The 19,289-nt window shown below is 34.0% G+C and overlaps 5 protein-coding genes and 2 non-coding genes across 8 annotated transcripts; 3 read left to right on the forward strand and 4 right to left on the reverse strand.

The window, feature by feature from the left end:
- Nucleotides 1-1,216: 1,216 nt before the first annotated feature.
- On the reverse strand, nucleotides 1,217-3,770 carry LOC127250974 (protein trichome birefringence-like 35). The gene is made up of 6 exons (XM_051274489.1): nucleotides 3,325-3,770; nucleotides 2,953-3,232; nucleotides 2,690-2,861; nucleotides 2,012-2,208; nucleotides 1,788-1,940; nucleotides 1,217-1,713 (listed from the first exon to the last, which is right to left on the reverse strand). The coding sequence occupies exons 1-6, from the start codon at nucleotides 3,560-3,562 to the stop codon at nucleotides 1,383-1,385; spliced, it is 1,371 nt and encodes a 456-aa protein (XP_051130446.1). The 5' UTR covers nucleotides 3,563-3,770; the 3' UTR covers nucleotides 1,217-1,382.
- A 2,943-nt stretch (nucleotides 3,771-6,713) lies between these two features.
- LOC127250975 (abscisic acid receptor PYL4-like) lies at nucleotides 6,714-8,010 on the reverse strand. The gene has a single exon (XM_051274490.1). It carries the CDS (start codon nucleotides 7,822-7,824, stop codon nucleotides 7,168-7,170), a length of 657 nt encoding a protein of 218 aa, XP_051130447.1. The 5' UTR covers nucleotides 7,825-8,010; the 3' UTR covers nucleotides 6,714-7,167.
- Nucleotides 8,011-11,038: 3,028 nt separating this feature from the next.
- On the forward strand, nucleotides 11,039-13,750 carry LOC127250968 (uncharacterized protein At5g01610). The gene is made up of 3 exons (XM_051274481.1): nucleotides 11,039-11,287; nucleotides 12,662-12,716; nucleotides 13,217-13,750. Exons 1-3 carry the CDS (start codon nucleotides 11,201-11,203, stop codon nucleotides 13,585-13,587), a joined length of 513 nt encoding a protein of 170 aa, XP_051130438.1. The 5' UTR covers nucleotides 11,039-11,200; the 3' UTR covers nucleotides 13,588-13,750.
- A 409-nt stretch (nucleotides 13,751-14,159) lies between these two features.
- TRNAG-GCC (transfer RNA glycine (anticodon GCC)) lies at nucleotides 14,160-14,230 on the reverse strand. The gene has a single exon. It is a non-coding gene; the product is annotated as a tRNA-Gly (tRNA).
- A 263-nt stretch (nucleotides 14,231-14,493) lies between these two features.
- Nucleotides 14,494-17,336, forward strand: LOC127250939 (ferritin-3, chloroplastic-like). The gene is made up of 8 exons (XM_051274429.1): nucleotides 14,494-14,899; nucleotides 15,537-15,620; nucleotides 15,719-15,779; nucleotides 16,421-16,508; nucleotides 16,582-16,643; nucleotides 16,733-16,798; nucleotides 16,871-16,934; nucleotides 17,017-17,336. The coding sequence occupies exons 1-8, from the start codon at nucleotides 14,583-14,585 to the stop codon at nucleotides 17,082-17,084; spliced, it is 810 nt and encodes a 269-aa protein (XP_051130386.1). The 5' UTR covers nucleotides 14,494-14,582; the 3' UTR covers nucleotides 17,085-17,336.
- On the reverse strand, nucleotides 17,154-19,114 carry LOC127250940 (kinetochore protein SPC24 homolog). 2 transcript variants are annotated; one of them, XM_051274432.1, is made up of 6 exons: nucleotides 19,019-19,114; nucleotides 18,700-18,917; nucleotides 18,352-18,494; nucleotides 18,155-18,255; nucleotides 17,612-17,685; nucleotides 17,154-17,507 (listed from the first exon to the last, which is right to left on the reverse strand). In XM_051274432.1, exons 2-6 carry the CDS (start codon nucleotides 18,875-18,877, stop codon nucleotides 17,401-17,403), a joined length of 603 nt encoding a protein of 200 aa, XP_051130389.1. In that variant the 5' UTR covers nucleotides 18,878-18,917; nucleotides 19,019-19,114; the 3' UTR covers nucleotides 17,154-17,400. The 2 variants fall into 2 exon arrangements, with proteins under 2 accessions (XP_051130389.1, XP_051130388.1); XM_051274431.1 differs by lacking the exon at nucleotides 19,019-19,114 and having other exon boundaries at nucleotides 18,700-18,990.
- Nucleotides 19,033-19,114, forward strand: TRNAS-CGA (transfer RNA serine (anticodon CGA)). Its single transcript has one exon. It is a non-coding gene; the product is annotated as a tRNA-Ser (tRNA).
- Nucleotides 19,115-19,289: the final 175 nt, after the last annotated feature.

Below are 19,289 nucleotides of genomic sequence, written 5' to 3' on the forward strand. Positions count from 1 at the left end.
TTAATATTAAAAATATCATTATATTTGAATAATTTACTTCACAAGTATCATTATAAAAGACTAGTAAATTTATTTGGTTCTTTTTATCTTGATTTGTGTAGATATAATAATTAATATTCAAATATCAATAAAAATGAACTAATAATAATAATAATATGTCTTGCATGCAGCGATCGAAGCATTTCTCCATAGAAGAAGACAGACATCCTCAGATCGATCAAAAACCTCATTCAGCACTACAAGCATGTCTCCACATATACATACATACACATACATACAGATTTTCCCAGGGAATAATATCACACACAACCCACAGTACTACTACCTAGTACGCACATCCTGTCTATATATATATATATACACCAAAGAAAATTCTTGTAATGGAGCAGAAAAGAAATGGCAGTGTTCTTAGAGGCTGCATAAAGGCCGGAAAAGGTCCGTGGCTGGTTCGCCGGCCGACCAAAGACGGCGCCGTTGTGACCAAATTCCGTTTTCCGTCGGAGCGGGAACGGTCCAACAATAAGCAACGGGAACGGCGCCGCCGCGCCGTTGCTCATAAGATCTTCGCCGGACTTAGGGCTCACGGGAACTATAATCTCCCCAAACATGCTGACTCCAACGACCTTCTCAGAGCTCTTTGCGACGAGGCCGGCTGGCATGTCGACGACGACGGCACAATTTACCGTAAGGCAAATGTTGTAGACGGCAATGGTGGCGGCGTCAAAGGATGTCCGGAGATTGGACATGAAGAGATGTGTATATGTGGTAATATTGTAGGTTCGAGCAAAGCCGAGCCGAACACGAACCTCACGCTCTAATTTACTGTCCAAAAACATGTTGTAGTATGCAAATTTATATCGAAACAATAAAAAAAAATTAATATTATATTATCAGAACTCTAGGTCTAGGTCTTGAGTTCGAGTTTCACCATCACCATTTCGCAGATGCATGTACAAATTTCATATATTTCTCTTTACACTTGCGGAGACGTGTTGAAAACTCCCTTTTGTGGTAAATAAATTAATGGTACACTTTTCTAATAGTTTGAGCTTTTTAGGTAAGACGGTTATTCTGCGCATCCGATATATGCAGTATGCAAGTTTCTATCGAAACAATAAAAAAGTAAATAAATAATATGTTATCAGAGTCCTCGATCTCGAGTTCGAGTTTCACTGTTCCCATTTCGGCACCTAAGGAGAAATGTTGGAGACTCTCGTTTGCGAGTAAATAAATTAATGATACATTTTTCTAATAGTTTGAACTTTTAAGTAAGTCAGTCATTATGCGCATTCGACAATTTAATATACAACAAGAACGATCGAGCTTTTGAATTTCAATCGATCAATTTCTAACCAGCATTTCTTTGACGGTTTGTAATATTCTTACAAAAACTGGAACAACAACTCGTTCCATACATCGGGTACGCCCGGCAAACACCAATGTATGCAATCGGAATAACTAGCCGGGTCGGCTAACTTCTCCGGCCCCAATGTCTCCCAGAACTTCCGGTAAATCGTGGGGTGTCCGTCCTTCCTGTATTCGGACAGCTGCGTAATGTTCAGGACAGTAACCTTGGACCCCAACTGGCGCAAAACCTCGCCCACCATCCGCATCGTGGGCATGTCCGAATCCCTTCCCCAATATCCTTCATCCTCTATCGGCTCCTTCTCGCCGTAGCAGTTCCCTCGACTTCCCGGCTCCCACTCGTCCTTCCTGTTCAACATCGAGATAAGACACCGCGATAGTTTGCACTTAAACAAATCCTTTTTAAGGTTGTTAGGACGTACGACATATGCGTCGGCGACATGGTGACAAAGAACACTTTCTTCTTTGAAGGATCCACGTTTCCAGCGACCCAATCTGCCCACACTTCCATCGCTAACTCCATGCCACCCTGACCGCCTATTTCTTCGCAAACTCCATTCTGTTCGTCACTCCATCTACAAATACAGACGAGGATAAATCCAGTTGTTTCATTACATAAATACACACACAGACAGAGCATACTTACAAGAGCTTCACAGGGCCCTGTCTCCACCAGAGATACGAATTAAAGACGAGGATGTCTGCGTGCTGCCACCGCGACGAGTGCCTGCGCACTGCATCCGGGTGCAGTATTCTTTCGCTTAGGCGGTGATCGACGGGATCGTCGCTGTTCGATTCGACAAGAAGAGGCGCCCAAAGGAATTCCACCGTAGCATTATAATTCTGAACCAAACGACATTCGAATTAAAAAACGCACCATATATAGGCGGCAGTTATTTTTTATCGACTATAATTAGTCAGTACAATATTAAAACAATATATACTCCCTCCGTTCCAATTAAAAGTACTCTTTTTACTATATTCGTATGTCTTTAAAGTATTCCTTACTATTTTAGAAAAAAGTAATCATAAAAATATTTTAACTTTTATTTAAATTACAAATATACAATTATTTTATAAATAAAATAAAATATATCAAAAACTATTAATCAATAAAATACTATTATCAGTATTAATTTACTACAAAACTCCAAAAGGCTCCATTGAATTGAGATTGAGAGAGTATACATTAATATAATATACATACAACTTATAAACTGATAGCACATGACAATAGTCAGCACAACACATACTACGATTGATATAGCAAATGTTGTATTAATTCAAGTTATGCATTGACCTATGTATGTGTATATGTACACACCTCTGCTCTGAAAATGGTTAATTCCGAATTCGGCGTAATCGAACGTTGGTCGGAAGGAATCGCAGCCTGCAACAAACACAGCATCGAAATCCATTGCCCTCGATTCAACGAATCCCCGACAAACATCAATCTTTTACCCCTCAATTTCTCCCACATTTCGACTGAATTCCATCTATGGAAAGCATAATCCACCAACCACAAATCATTAAATGCTCCAATCTAAGAAATTAATTCAAACAAATGTCGATGTAAGAACTAACTACCTCTTCAAATTGCAGCCATGGGGTTGCCATTTCCAGAATTGGTACCCCAAATCATGTCTTCCATGCTTATGGCAAGCCAATTGATCAGACATGTACGGACACTGAGATTCCTCGTACAGCGGATGCGATTTGTTGTCGAAAATCCACTTCCCAGAAAATAAATCACACTTCCGATCCGGCGGCCGGACGCCGGATTCCGCCGCGCGTCGTACCGCCGGAAAAGCTCTCCGGCCACTGTATTTCACCGTGGAATTGCATATAGCATGTTTATCCAAACGCACTAGAACAAAACTGAATCAAATCACAAACCCTAGAAATTTCAAAAAAAATCCCCAAATCAGAAATGACCTAATTGAAGAAATTAGAAGCAACCTGGAGGGTTCCTAACAGAGCCGAAGCTCTGGGGAGGCGTGGGACTGAAGAAATCGCCGCCGTGGAAGGTGGATCGTGGCCGGACTTCGCCGCCGTCGACGCCGCTGGGGGGAGAATTGCGGTGGTGAATCCCTGGGATGTTCGATTCGTTGTAGAGAATAGTGAAGGCTACGAAGATGAACAAGAGGATTGCAATTAGGGGTAACTGGCTTTTCCTCTTCTGCCATCGCTGATGCATTATGAACGAGCAAATCTATGGCGTCGTCTCTGTTGCAGAGAGGTTCGAATTCGATCGATGATTTCGAGGTTTTTGGCGACCGACAGCGACTAATGGCGGAAACATTCAGCTTAGTGTGAGTAAAGCTGAAAACATTTGTTAATGATTCTTAGATTTACCCCATTTTTCGAGATAAGCAGAGTTTAATGTTTGAACGACATCTACGTTAGATGTGAGCCCTCCAAAAAAGTTGAGAGTTTTTTAATGGCGGACTGTCAGTGTGGAGTGACTCTGGACCTCCGGTCCTGGATCCCCCAATTAGTCTGTTGTACAAGAATGAATTTTGGTAGGCCCAAGAAATGAATAATGGATTTGTGGTAATTTTTGGGCTATATAGAGAATTGGGCACTTGGGCTTTAAATTCTTTTCGAAATAATTTCATATAAAATACTGGTAGAAAAATGAAAAATATTTATACTCCTACATGTCTTGAACAGGTGTTTTTGTTGCGTGCGATAATTTGAATGCATATTTTTTTTATTTTTTTTTTAAATATAAAAATTATGTAAAAAATATAAAAATAATAAATGTATTTTATATATTAATATTTTTTGAAATATATGTGTATTTTTTTGTTATAAGAATATACTAAAAAAACTGTATATATTTTTATTAGAAATTACGGGTGTATTTGATTTTGATTTCAGTTTAATATTGAGATTGAGATTTTGAATTAAGATTTAATTTAAATAATATTTTTATAAGAAAAAATATATTTTTATAGACTACAGTACAGTACAAATTAAATAATGTAAATTTGATTTTGATATTAAAAACAAACAAACCCTAAGCAAAAAATAGTGATATGCACATAATTTAATGCAATCTTACATTGATACTATATATATATATATATGTATTATAAAAAACTTTTCTACCATTAAAATAATAAGTAAAGTTAAAGGGGTCCTTGAACTACACAGTATATTTGTTAGTATTATATATATACTATTCATATAAAATACAAGAAATCATATTATTAATAAAAATAATATTTTATATTGAATTATTAATTTTGTGAAAAATAATATAATATAAATATTGACAATTGTATCAGTAAAAATACTCCATTTGTTCCGGTGCAAGGTTGTCGTTTACTTTTTGCACGTAAATTTTTTAATATTAGTATTATAATAAGTTATAGTGAAAAGGACGAAAATGCTCCTGTTAGTATTGTGCAATATAACAGTAATGATATTTGTATAATACAGTGTAAATTAAAAGAATATTTATTATGTTAGTTAAGTAGTACAATTACTAAATTAGAAAATAGTAATTTTGTTTTGAAACGGACGAAAATAAAAAATGACAACTTTTCAATAGGACATAAGGAATATTAGTTATATAAACAGACCTTATATTTTTAACACATTTTTTTAGAAGGCGGTCTTGCTTAGATAACTATATTTTAGTGATTGGTCATTGTCTGTGGAAAACAAATTGAAATTAACATATGTTTTTCCACGATTAATTTACAATTAAAGAAAAAACCAAAAAACAAAAAACGCTCTAAATATTGTTTCCAAGGCCTAAACTCTCATTCAATTTTATTTATTTATTTATTTTCATTGAAATAAAATAATACCAAATCCTAATACAAGTAAACACAACGACCAACAGACTTTTATAAATAAAATAAAATAAAATAATAGAACAAACTTCCAAAGGAATCATACAGACCGTACATGCATGCATACATATAGATACATGTATATATATATATACACACACATGTTTGTGTGCGTATAACGTGAAGGCATTGAACTTCGGTAGGCAATAAAGAAAATAAAAAATTTAATTTATTAATATATATATATATATAATAACCACTTGTGCCCACTTGCTCTCCAACTTGCACCTCTACTAAACCCACCCTTTATTTATTTCGTTGTTTCCTTCAACTTGCATGCAATAAATATGTACTACCTCTCTCTATGTAATATGAGTGTATTATTGTAGATGAGAATTTATGTAAAGTATAATTAGTAAGTAATTAAAAAAATATATTAGTAAAAATAATTATAGATTAAAATAAGTAAATAGTTTAATTAAAATTATAAAATTTAAAATTTAAAATGCGATTAAATGCATAATTATATCTCTAAAAATAGAAAGAACAAGTTATGTGAGACGAACAAAAATAAAAAATAGAGACAAATTATGTGGGACGGAGAAAGTATTTTATTATTTCAAAAAATAAAATATTATTTTTTATATTAGCGAACACACCGTATATATAGGTGGTATATATTGTATACTGAATGTTATAATCTAGCAAAATGGAATTTATGTTAATATAACAAATGAACTGATATCATAATATGACATTTTGTGTGTATAATTAACACATAATATTAGTATTAATTTCTTATAAAAATATTCATACAACATTAAAAATAATAAATATGGATAATATAGTAATCTTTTTAAAAAATGTGTATAAAAAAAAAAAAAAAAAAACACAACTGTGTTTACACATATTTTTTATAAAAAAGTTTAATATATTTATTATTTTTATATTACTTATATCATTTTATATATTTTATTTCAAAATAAACATACCCTGTTTTTTTATTTGTATTTTTTTATTTTTATATGCATATGTATGTATTTATGCTTTAACGACTACTTGCTTGGTCGGTTTGTGAAGAAAGCCGCCAGCTTTAATTTGCTGTGTATTTTGTAATTTTGCCCTCATAATAGATATGGAACAAAACCCTAATTTTGAAAGTATACTTTAATTTGCAGTGAGTTGTAAATTAGGGTTTTATATTTTGGCGAAGAAGTACTGAAACTTAATTAATTAATTAATTAAGACAGCTTGTTTTGTTTTGTTTTTTTTGGAAATATCAATGGTGGCCACATCGTACTTAGAATAATTGTTGGTGATTAATTAATTAATTAATAATTGCATACGTTAATTAATTGATAAATCTCTTACTTAATAATGCATTCAAGCTTAGCTTGCATTATCAATAAAAAATTTATTTTATGTCTGTTCGTTCTTATCTCCCCGGATTATTTAATGATTTTATTTTTATTTTTTGTTTTTGTTTTTTCATTGATTGCTGCTTCTTCTGCAAATTCGATGACTTTAGATATGCTCGAAATCTAAAGAGAAATGGAATGAATTTCTTGGACGAATGAAACGACGTCGTACAGTGATGAATACAAGCAATATTAATTTCAATCACATATATATGTTTATTGTTCCACGAACTGAAATTTAATTTAATTTAATTTAATTTCTGGTGATCTAAATCTGCACTTCTATGGCCAATTTTAATTATATATATACATATATATATCCTTGATTACTGCTTCTTCTGCAAATTCTTGAAATATACAGAAAAATGGAATGAATTTCTTGAACGAATGAAACGACGTCGTACAGTGATGAATACAAGCAATATATATATATATATGTTTTTTTTTCCACGACAACAAATTAAACGAAAAATGTCGAATCTTGGATGAAATTAAATTTAATTTCTGGTGATCTAAATCTGCATTAATTCCTAATTCGAATTTAATTTAATTTAATTTATATATATATATATATGTAGCTATGGAGGTGAGCTACCTGTCTCGGCGATCTGAGCTAAGGATTGAAGATTACATTTGACAATGGTGTCGACGAAGACGAAGGTTTCTTCTTTAGTGTTTCCGGCAGGGATGTCGACGACGTACGATTCGACGACGACGGTGCCGGCGCCGGCGCCGGCGGCGTGGAGAGTGGTGATGGATCGGTAATTGGCGAGGCGGTGGTCGCCGCCGACGACGCTGAAGCTGATGACGTGGCGCTCGTCGTCGAGAATTTCGAGGCGTTCGGTGCTGCTGACGGCGGGGAGGCCGGAGACGACGCGGACCTCCCGGAGGGTGCCGACGTCGCCGTCGCCGACGATGACGTGGCAGCTCTTGACGAAGTGTTTGTAGGCCTGCGGGTTGTCGAAGCGGCGGACGACGGCCCAGACGGTGGAGACAGGGGCGGCGATGTGCTTAGTGACGGCGGAGCAGCACTGGTTGGGGCCGACGGCGTGGGCGTGGTAACGGGCGACTTGGTCCGGGACCTGGGCCTGAACCTGGACCTGGACCTGGACCGGCGGTGATGAGTGGCGGAAGGATTGCTTGAACGCCGCCGCGCTGGCGGCGGCGTGCGGCGGCGGATCGTTCATTCTTTGGATTAGAAGGGAGGATTGGGGCTGATTGGAAGGCATTTTCATCGATTTGATCGAGAAAATGGAATCCGTACGGTTGGTTTTTTTGTTCTTACAAATCTGCTGTGCCTTCTGCGGGTATGGGTTTGTGGGCTTATATATGTGTGTAGGAATATGGAGACTGATTTTGAAGGTTCTTACCAATGACGGAAATGTAAGAGAGAGAGAGAGTTGGATTTTGGAGAGAGAGAGAAGGGCGACGATGATTCATGTGAGGGTAATAAAAATAAACAAATAGTCTACTTGCTCGTACGCTAATTTACCAATATACCCTTACACTGCAACTCGTATACATTTTTTATAATTTTTTTTTTTGTAATATTAAATTTATGGTATTATTAATTTTGACAAATTCAATATATCAATATTTAATTATTAATTTCTATTCATTAATTTAGAATAAATATCATTAATTCTATTATATTATTTCTTTTTATTTATTTTAATTTTTAAATAAATTTCTAAATATGCCCCAACTTGTCTATTATTTTTAATGTCTATGTCATATCAAGTGAACTAATTTTAGTTGAGGAATGGTGCACCTTCTAATTTCTAAAATATTTTCAAAAATTCTCAAAAACTTCAATTAAAAACCTTTATCTACTATCCATTTCATTTTTATTTTTCTTAATACACAGTTTTATCTCATACAATATTAAATTAATATATTATTTAAATAAAAAAATTTAAATCTAAACAAGCCCAATAATATAGTACAATAATTTTGAAAAGAAATACATCTATTATTAATTATACGCTATAAAATAAAATAAAAATAACAGGAAATCAACTCTAATATTTTTCAAAGTCTTAAATAGAATTTATACATACTATCAGTCAATATCAAACAAATAAACAATTTGACTGTTCCTCATGTTTAACATCATATCATACAAACTTGAACCTTGTATATATCGATAAGTAGTGACAATTTATTTGATTTAATCATTGAGGCTATTTAAAATAACATAATTTCAGTTTAAACGTAATTGCTCCAAAATATGGTAACATAATTTTTAACTAGATACTTTAATGGGCGGATTTTTATTTTTATTTTTAATTTTATTTTAAATTGAATTTAATATTATTAATTGTTTTAAAAAAAAATATTAATTATATTTTTTAAAAAAAATCACATTAAATATTATTTAAATAAAAATTCAAATCAATATTTTATTTCAAATCAAATTCAAATAACACTCAAACAAACCATGTAGTCATCATCTTTTTCTTAAAAATTTTACTGTAAAATATTTTAACATGTATTTCAAATATATATTTAATAAAATTATATTATATTATATTATATTCCATTATTTATATAAGCACCATCCCGTATTAATCGAGATTTTTTTATTTTCTTTTTTTTTTTTAGAAAAACAATAGTAAGAATAAAACCCTTCAAAACATAATTCGAAACCAATAAAAAAAACATAAGTGTGTGTTTGGTTGCATTTATGTGTGTTGGTTTTTATATTGAAATAAAATAATATATTTTAATAAAATTATAAATAACTATGGAACATTGCGGTTCGGGCCGGACCCAAATCTAAATTCGGGTCAGGATAGTAGATGTTCTAGAAAACTCTAGAACTTTTTACTGCTATCAACTTGTACGTACGACAGTGTTTAAATTGGCCTGCCTTGCATTTTATTTTTTAAAAATTAATATATATATAATATTTTTCTGGTAAAGACTAAAGAAAGGACCCAAGTGGGCACAAGTTGAATAAAGTACCAGCAAGGCCAAATTGGCTCAAGTGTCGAAATGGACGGTCCGCGATCAACTTGGGCAGTTATGATGAGATCTCAGCCGTAGGATAAGATTATGTTGTCTGGTCTGGTGGTCTGCCCCTCGACAACTTGGCCAAATTCAATTTGAACATCTTTTTCCTGTTTGTTTTGTTTTTTTTGTTTTTCCCTTTATCTTTTCTCATGTGTCATGCCTCTCCACTTGCACTATCTATTTAGTTATTTATATATATATATTAATGAGTTTCAAGGTAGTTTAATTTGGGCTGGCAATTATTTTGGGATATTATAAAGTTGTGTACCATCATCATCAACCCTTGCTAAGTTGCTTGGCTGTCACATTATTTTAATTTATTGATTTTAAATTTTAATATTGTTTGACATTTCAATGTTCAATGAATTGATTCTGACATGACATCTAATGACAGTTTCTTTTATAAGATAAATGTTTTTATTTTATTTTTTTATTTCTATTTTGTGTATTAATTATGCTTTCAATTCCAATAAAAAAAAATTTCGGCTTCACACGTTCCTAATAAAAAAGGTAGTTTTTATTTTTTGTTGGTCAAAATTGAGAAATTGTCAACTTTGCTAGCTTACGAAATATCTCAACATTGGAAATCAATTTCTGTTAATGTAGAAATTTTAAAAAATATTATTTATTTTTGGAAATTTAAATTCACAACATTTATCAATAAAATTAAAAATTATATTTTATCTCTACTATTATCATTTTTCTTTCAAAACTACAAAAGCCTCCCATAGGATTTCCTTTGAAGAGATTTTATCTTGAATTTTTATATAGTCCAAACCCAATCTAGCCTAGGTCCAATTGAAGCTATGTACAATTAAATTCCATTTTTGTTTTTTTAAGGTGCAAATATGTTTTTATATACTACTTATAATACTAATAGAAAAATATAATAAAAATATTATATAAATATAAAAATATTATAATGACACAAAAAAATAAATGCATTAAACATAAATATAATACTCATTTCGTCCCTTAACAATTTATTTATTTTTTTATTTTGGTACGTCTTATAACAAAGTATCTATTTCAATTTTTTTTTAGTAATTGTACTAGCTATCTAACGTTACAAATACCCTTCTAATTTACAATATATTACACAAATACCATTACTTTTATATCATACAATACTTAATTTAATCTTTTTATCTTTATTAATACTTTATCCCAATATAATACTAATATTTTTAAAACTCAGTGCAAAAAGCAAATATGGGACGGAAAGAGTATATATTTATTTATTTAAAAAAATTAATAATTTAATATAAAATATTAATAATGTATTATTTTTAATATTACTTATATAATATTTCACATTAATTGTTTTTGATTGTTTTGTTTTGTTTTTTTGTTTTTTTCAGAAATTTATTGTGGCAACCAATTTGTTCACACTTCACACGGAAAAGAATTTTCGGTTTATTATTATTATTAAAAAATTAGGTAGACTTAGTTGCGAAGAAAGAAAAGACTGCAAAGCCCCGAAGGTTCGCGGAGATCCCTCTTCTCTAGGGCTCTCGTTGTCGGCGTTGTGGCTTCACTGGGTGAGATCGAAGAACAGGCGAGATCTAGCTGATAATCTGTGAATTTATTCCGTAAATGGATCAGATATTGAACAAGGTGGGATCGTACTGGATTGGTCAGAAGGCCAACAAGGAATTGAACTCCGTCGGCGACGATATCAGTGTAAGGCTCGAGATCTGTCCTTTTTGTTTTCGGGAATTGATCCTTTGGAATTTGAAGTTTCTGGGTTTGTTTATTGGAAATTCGCGCCGGATTATGTCGATTTGCGGATTTGGTTGTGTTTTTAGCGGTTTTCGATGTGTAAAATTGTTAGCCAGTAGATTTGATATATGCAATACTTTCCATATCCGCATCTCAAACTGCTTTTAAAATTCATTTACTTGGATTTTGAATTTGTTGGCTTCTATGTGATGTGAAGATACTCGATTTGGGCGGTCGATTCGGAATCAGTTATTTACATTCTGATGTAGTCTGCGATCATCAGAGGGTGTTTTTTTTTAAATGTATGCTTTGTGTTTCTTATTGTTTCATTTTTGCCAAAAGCCTAGTTGGAAGCTTGTGATTGGGAATTTATCATGTTATCCTTTTAGGCGTCTGCTCGGACATTTGTATTGGTGAGGATTATGGTAATGTGACATATTGTGATTTTTAGAGCAACGCTAAGTATCGGAAGTCATTCTCTTATTCACATTTGTTGTGAACTCATGTTCTGTTCAATGATGAAATTTTGACATGGTATGAGTTCATGAGCAGTGGTAGTATATTCAGGCTTGACTAAACTTGCTGTGATCTTTATATGCTATTCAGTGACAAGAATTAGGTTATGGACATATTGTACATGGTACTTATTTTGAACAAAACAAAAACCTTTATTTTGAGTTTTTGCCAAAGCTTTCCATAAGATAACAAGCTTTTTTGTTTTGATTTTTTTATTATATGGAGTATTTTTTTAAAAAATTTCAAAATCTTTGACGGGCAGCTTCTTGATTGCTTCAATTTTACTGGAGTGTCCCATGTCTAAGAATTTATTTGTCTTAAAGGCTCTGTTTCTTTAAAATGTGGTTTTGGTCTCACACTATTCATAAGTTCCCCCCCTCCCAAAACTATTGAATTAAACACCTAATTTTCATTTGATATATTGCACAAAAAAAATTAATTCCACTAAAAATATGACGTCAAAAACATTTTATATCACATAACATACTATTTCAACTTAAACTTCTACCATTCGCGAACCCCAAACCCAAATTCAAAGCTTACACAAGAACACAGTCCAAATGATTTTTTTAAGCTATTGTGGTGTGGACACTTGCTTTGAGTTAGCATTAATCTAGAGAGCAAGGATATCACCTGATACACCCTGAACATTTTGTCTTACAAGTTTTTGTTTGTTGTTTGTGGATTTGATTGGATATTAAGCTGTGTAGAGAAAGAAAATCTGAAATGGAAGTTATAAACTTATAATCTATTGCATTTGCCCATCTTTTTTATACTAATTATCATTTGTTTCTTTCCTCTTTCCATCTTGTGTGTTAGTCATTATCCAACAGTATTGAAGGAGGAGCCAAATGGTTGGTTAACAAGTTGAAAGGTTAGTATTTTTTTCTAGTCTGGTCTATGTGAAGTACTTTTTTCTTTTTTTTTTTAAATTATTCCATGCGGAAAATAAAATTCCTTTTATTCTACTTTATAATTAGCTGAAATTCGGATTTCAGGTGCCAAGGAAAATTCTTTGTATAGTGAGGGGAAACATTCTCATTTTTATTGATTGTCTTAAACTTCAGATGTCGTAAACTTCATATACGGCATTCCTTAATACTCAAGTTTCTATCATATTGGAAAATCTTGAGAGCATTTAGACACTGTTCCTTTGATCAATTGACAACAACTTCGAAATGATTGCAATTCTCTCTAGCATCACTTATTTTAACTGAAGAATTTGAGGTCCCGAAAGTGGAGACACTGCTGTCCACCTTATTGTTCATATTTCACACGTTTTGTGGTTTGTTGATGGCTACGGGTAAACCTGGTTCTTTTTGTTTCTCATTTTGTTGGGGTTCTAAATTTAACACAAAAACTTACTCGTTTCAGGAAAAATGCAAAAGCCATTGCCTGATCTCCTGAAGGAGTACGACCTGGCAATCGGGATTTTCCCACGCGACGCCACCAATTACGAGTTCAACGAGGAGACAGGAAAGCTCATCGTGTACATCCCATCAATTTGTGAAGTGGGATACAGAGACTCATCCATACTGAGGTTTTCCACCACCGTAACCGGTTATCTCGAGAAAGGCAAGCTGGCCGACATAGACGGAATCAAGACAAAGGTGATTGTTTGGGCTAAGGTCACATGCATCACTTCAGATAAATCGAAGATTCATTTCACTGCTGGGATGAAAAAATCCCGAAACAGAGACGCTTACGAGGTTCTCCGAGGTGGGATTGCCGTAGAAAAATTCTAAGACTAGAATACTCCTATATGTCTTAATACAATGCCCTTCAACCATACTACTACTCCCTACTGCCTTTCTATCAGATGTTGATAAATCATGAATCTTGGTGTATAAAAGTTTCCTCTCAACACTTGAGGTATTTGGTTTTTGAATCAAGAATTGTATTTTATTACCTCATGGGATAGGCTTGAGGTGGCAAAAAATAGACACCATCCGATCTAAATTTGGCACAAAAAAAACTCAGTGTCTAGGCTTCCAAAAATAGGCTCGATTGTTTAGGTTGTGTTCAAGCCTATGAAGGTTGGGTTGTGCTTGGTCTGACGTATTTTTTTTAAATTAATATTTAATATATTTATATATATATATATTAATTAATGAAATAGTAACAAAATTTTAGAATGGTAAAGTCTTTAAATTATTTATAATTGGCTCTAAATCAGGTCGTGTTCGGACCTAGTTATTTAGTTCCGGTTTAAAACCGAGCCGCCCATTTTGAAATCGCGTCGGGCAGGCTGACACAAAAAAATTTGGGCCGTGAAGGCCAAGAATTGATTGTACCAAAAAAAAAGGAAAAATTGAAATGCACCAGCCGGGAATCGAACCCGGGTCTGTACCGTGGCAGGGTACTATTCTACCACTAGACCACTGGTGCTACATGCCTTGATAACTGGAAATAAAAACTAAAAACAAATAGATCATAGTGTGAACATGCTGGAAGGAGTAAGATACCATTTGAATGCTGACAAGGTTAGGATTGAGATATTTGGATGAGATCCACGGGTCTGCCACACGCCCCTGTCCCTATGGCCCATGTTTCTGCTGCCAGGTGTTGCCATTTCAATGGCAGCCTCACCAGCCACGTAAAATGCTACTCCATTATTAATCTCTCTCTCTCTCTCTATATAATTCAATTTCAATCCAATCCCATTTACTCACTCCCTTAATTTCTCATCTTCTTTTCTTCTTCTTCTTCTTCTTGTTTTGCATTTGCAGATTGTAATAACATGTTTTCGGCTGCTGCTGCTGCTCTGAATGGCTCTGGTGCGAGTCTTGGGGCATTGTCGAATTTAGGGAATTCTTGTACTAGTAAATTGGTCCATTCTGCTTCTTCTTCTTCTTCGTTTTCTGGGCTTGTTTCTGCGAACAGGCGTGACAATGGATTCGCAGCGGGGGCGTCGAACGAGACGCTGACGGGGGTGGTGTTTCAGCCATTCGAGGAAGTTAAGAAAGATGAGGTTATGGTCCCTATTACGCTTGACCAGTCGCTTGCGAGACAGAGGTTTGCGCCTGACTGTGAGGCCGCCATTAATGAGCAGATCAAGTAAGTTTCGTTTTCCTTTTTTTTTTGTCGACCCTTTCTGGTGAATGATGGTTTGAACTGATTGGGTTTTGATGAAAGAAGTAATATTAGATGGGGTTTTGGGTGTTTTAGGGTTTGTTTAGATATCACTTTTTTTTAGATAGAAATTTTTGGAAATTTGAAAAAAAAAAAAAAAAAAAAAGTAAAAATTAATATTTGATTTGAAATTTTGTGGTAGAATATAATATTTTTAAAAAAATAAATAAATAGCATCAGTGAAAATATACTGTGTAAATATATGATTGTATATTTGCTTGATTTAGGAACTACAATTAGGTGAAATGTTTTATGGTCTTCGTTGACCATTGAAAATACAAGTAAACGTAGACGTCCGAACTCTGAACTCTACTAGTGTAAGCGATGAATTCGACTGTTAGGTTCAACTAGAGATTTTAGTATTTGGGTTTGAACTTTTTATTAGTAAAAAATTGAATTTGAATAATTGTTTGATTTAATATAAATAGAGATTGATTTGATGTTTTAAATGTTAATTAAACTTGTAGTATAATATAAAATAAAAAAATAATTGTTTAATATGATATTTTTTAAGGGAAAGAAAAATCTAAATAGTAAAAAATTTTAATCTATTTGGTCGCAGCGTGGAGTATTGTGTATCGTATGCATACCATTCCATGTACTCCTACTTCGACAGGGACAATGTTGCTCTGAAAGGCCTTGCCAAGTGAGTTTTATTGTCAAGACACTTGATTGAAACTTTGTGTAATTTTCTTGTTTCTATTTCCGCATGCTCTTAAACTCGTATTCGTGTCGTTTGGACAGGTTTTTCAAGGCGGCGAGCCAAGAAGAAAGAGAACATGCTGAAATGCTTATGGAATACCAGGTAAACTCTAAGGGCGCGATTGGATTGTTGGTCGGTTTTAGTTTTTGAGTTTGGATTTTTGAATAGTAAAAAATTGAATTTAACCGTTGTTTGATACGACATAAATAGAGGTTGACGATGTTGATATTTGAATATTAATTATTACATCAAAATGTAGTACAAATTAAGGAAAAATAACAAAAATATTTATATTAGCGTCTTATAACAATAATATAATAACATTTGTACAAAATATTATACAAACATAAAGATACTTTTAACATTAGAAATGCCAAATGTGAATGAAAGTTTAGTCTTGAACAGAGTAATGTAAAAAAAAAAAAATAAAAAATAATAATTGTTTGATTGATATATTTAGAGGAAAAAAAAAAAAATCTCAACGTAAAAACCGTAAATTTCACAAAAGAACACAGGCTAAGGTTTTATTTTTTGTGAATTTTACACCAATTTTTAATAGTCAGATTCTTTTCTCTCCAAGATACAACACAATACAAATTTATTTTATATTAATCAAAACAAAAAAAACCAAACCAACAAACAAAATCCATCTTATTTGTTTGCTTTGATTCTGATTTCGTTTAGAGTTTTAAATCGAACAAGGTTAATGCTTTGTTTGTTTTTCGATTTTCCGATAATGATAGGAGAAGCGTGGAGGGAAGGTGAAGCTACAGAGTTTACAAGCACCGCCTTCAGAGTTCGATCATGTCGACAAAGGAGATGCTCTGTATGGTAAGTTGGTCGTAATTCTCAACAATAACATCCGTTGATCGTGATCGTTTGAACTGAATATATCTCGACTCAGCAATGGAGCTCGCGTTGAGTTTGGAGAAGTTAACCAACGAAAAACTTTTGAAACTTCACGCGGTAATAATGCCTATCAAACCTGCCTTTATATAGTTAGTTTATACATATTCTTGTGTAGTTAATGGCTACTTGTGTCGATGATGCAACAGGTTGCTGACGAAAACAACGATCCTCAGCTTGCAGACTTCGTCGAAAGCGAATTCTTGGGAGAACAGGTAAAAAAACACAAACCAAAAATAGCGAAAAAAGCATTGAACAAGAATTAACCCATCATTCTTTCTTTTCAGGTCGACGCCATCAAGAAGATATCGGAGTACGTTTCTCAGCTTAGGAGGGTTGGAAAGGGACATGGTATATGATAACACACATTTGTTCTGTTCGAAAGAAAGTTTCGGCAATAAATATGCTTACTCTAAACTTGTCGAAAATGCAGGAGTTTGGCACTTTGATCAGATGCTTCTTCAAGAAATCGATGCTGCTGCTGCTGCGGCTGCTGTGTAACAAATGATTGAATTTATGAATGCATCTGCATCCTATTCAGACACTGCTAGATTGAATTCGCGCTTTCGAACTCAGGAAATAAAAGTAGTTATCGACTCTTTCCATCAGCATTTCGACACATATGATTCTGAGAATATATTCCAATAACTTGCATTAGTGTTGCAAGGGACATCCATGTTCAAAAGTTACACCAATTTGCATAATCATTTCATCAAATAATCGAATACTAATATGCTCAAAGCAGTTCCATAATTTAGTGTTATGCAAATGACTTACACTTGATTCGGGCTGGAAAGCTATATGGATGGGGTCATGGTCACAAGTTTATCATCTTCCATATGTTGTTGCAAGTATCGAAGGGTGTAGACTTTGACGGGTCGAACTCAAATCTCTCAACAACTTTCTTATTCCTGTCGACAATGTCTAAAGATGTATAGGTTAAAGAAATACAGACTAACCAGCGAACCAGTTCGAATGAAAATACATGAGATAAGCTTTGAGTAAGGCGAGAGAACAATGAAGGATACGGCCTGATATTGTCGATTGATCATCCAGGTTTGGAATTATATTTGTGACGGAGGCATACATCGAAAGCTTCATCCTACAAGATATGAATCAAGAAAATGTCATGGTAATATCATCTTCTTCAGCATCGGTGTAAGTAAAGGAAACATTAGAAACACGAGCAATTGGAAAACAAATTAGCCGTATCTATGGATATGATAGAAACTCCTTTTACTGAGTCGAACATATATCAGGGCAAGGTGAGCAAGACTACAGGAACATCAGATATCAAAGTGTAAATGGTGTCGAAACCTAGAAAATCAAGCAAGTAAGTACAAGTCTAGCTCTATCATTTCTTTTATGCATAGCGCAACTACTAACAAGAGTAACATTTTTGTCGAGGACCAAGTAACATTTTTTCCTGATGTCGAAACCAGCGAAGATCAACGCATTATTGAGATCTTGCAGCGTGCTCAGTCCATAACATCAAGAGCAGTTCATACATTAATATAATGCCTGTAAAATGATTGGAGAAGGAAAAGTACTCGAATTTGAATGTAACTTACTGAGCCCTCTTTTCGTCGCGTTCAAACTTCTTCATACTTTGTATTTGTTCTTCAGCTGCAACCCTTTGTTGCTCTAGATCATCGATTTCCCTGATAATTTCTGTGTTGATTATAACATACAAATAGTTTGACACATGTTAGATGAAATGGATTTACAATCATGAAACAAACCATTAACATATATACCAAACCACTTATCTAAGCTCTTCCTTAAGCATCCATTCTAGTTTCTGTTCCTCCTCCAACTGTTTCTGTAATGTATCTAACTCTGTATCTGCAGCACTCTCAGATTCTGCAGCTGCTGCTTTCTGCTTGCAGGCCTCAATCCTCTTTTCATAATCTGGAGCATAAACACACTCTCAATAAACCTAAATTACCTTTTGCTACGAGTTAATTCTAAAATCAAGTCAGTCGAAGAGCAAATTAAGATGAATCTACCCTCAAAGGCAGGTTAAATCTGAATGTAAAACAAAAAAATTGAAGACAACAGAGAGGAGTTCGCGGAATCTGAAAAACGAATACAAATCTTGAGTTGGAGAACTCACCTTCAATGGAGTTATGAACTTCATCGTAATCTTTGATACATTGGGACTGGAGAGCCTCCGATTGGCGCAGAAAATGCTTCAGACTAACAGCATCCTTATCTTCCTTCAAAATCTCGATCAGATTATCGCCGTAACTCATCAGCTCTCCCATATCCATTCTTCTCAACTTCTCGTCCATCTTTCCACTCCAATTCTTCACATAAAATTCAGATCGGATACTGCAGACTCCGATTGCGAGGCAATCCGAAAATTTTCGAAATTCAAAACCCCAAATGTTTCCAGGTAAACAAAGGTACAAATTAAATATTGAAATTCCAACCGATTATCAACAGCGTCGATATGTCCGAGTGGTTAAGGAGACAGACTCGAAATCTGTTGGGCTTTGCCTGCGCAGGTTCGAATCCTGCTGTCGACGTTTTTTGCCATCGCCATTTTCAAAGCTCTGCCGAACTTGGCTTGTCCGTCACGCTATTTCCAATTCCACCCCTCCGTCATTCCTTGAATTTCCAATTCTACCCCTCCGTGGCTATATATAAATAGGTATAAATCTCTCCCGTGCCTGTCAGAATTTAGTTCTGCGCAGTCCTCCG

Source organism: Andrographis paniculata, unplaced genomic scaffold (genome assembly GCF_009805555.1).
Source record: "Andrographis paniculata isolate CXL003 unplaced genomic scaffold, ASM980555v1 Contig38END, whole genome shotgun sequence".
NCBI classification, from domain to species: domain Eukaryota; kingdom Viridiplantae; phylum Streptophyta; class Magnoliopsida; order Lamiales; family Acanthaceae; genus Andrographis; species Andrographis paniculata.

Excerpts from the sequence above, each read along its gene's own strand:
- LOC127250974 (XM_051274489.1), bottom strand. The coding sequence starts at position 3,562 with ATGCATCAGCGATGGCAGAAGAGGAAAAGCCAGTTACCCCTAATTGCA. Across the intron at positions 2,209-2,689 it reads TAACCATTTTCAGAGCAGAG|AATTATAATGCTACGGTGGA; the intron begins GTGTGTACATAT and ends CGTTTGGTTCAG. Across the intron at positions 1,714-1,787 it reads ATGTCGCCGACGCATATGTC|GAAGGACGAGTGGGAGCCGG; the intron begins GTACGTCCTAAC and ends GATGTTGAACAG.
- LOC127250975 (XM_051274490.1), bottom strand. The coding sequence starts at position 7,824 with ATGAAAATGCCTTCCAATCAGCCCCAATCCTCCCTTCTAATCCAAAGA.
- LOC127250968 (XM_051274481.1), top strand. The coding sequence starts at position 11,201 with ATGGATCAGATATTGAACAAGGTGGGATCGTACTGGATTGGTCAGAAG. Across the intron at positions 11,288-12,661 it reads CCGTCGGCGACGATATCAGT|TCATTATCCAACAGTATTGA; the intron begins GTAAGGCTCGAG and ends CTTGTGTGTTAG. Across the intron at positions 12,717-13,216 it reads GTTGGTTAACAAGTTGAAAG|GAAAAATGCAAAAGCCATTG; the intron begins GTTAGTATTTTT and ends TACTCGTTTCAG.
- LOC127250939 (XM_051274429.1), top strand. The coding sequence starts at position 14,583 with ATGTTTTCGGCTGCTGCTGCTGCTCTGAATGGCTCTGGTGCGAGTCTT. Across the intron at positions 16,509-16,581 it reads CAAAGGAGATGCTCTGTATG|CAATGGAGCTCGCGTTGAGT; the intron begins GTAAGTTGGTCG and ends ATCTCGACTCAG. Across the intron at positions 16,935-17,016 it reads GAGGGTTGGAAAGGGACATG|GAGTTTGGCACTTTGATCAG; the intron begins GTATATGATAAC and ends TCGAAAATGCAG.
- LOC127250940 (XM_051274432.1), bottom strand. The coding sequence starts at position 18,877 with ATGGACGAGAAGTTGAGAAGAATGGATATGGGAGAGCTGATGAGTTAC. Across the intron at positions 18,495-18,699 it reads AGTTCATAACTCCATTGAAG|ATTATGAAAAGAGGATTGAG; the intron begins GTGAGTTCTCCA and ends TTTATGCTCCAG. Across the intron at positions 18,256-18,351 it reads TGCTTAAGGAAGAGCTTAGA|GAAATTATCAGGGAAATCGA; the intron begins TAAGTGGTTTGG and ends ATAATCAACACA.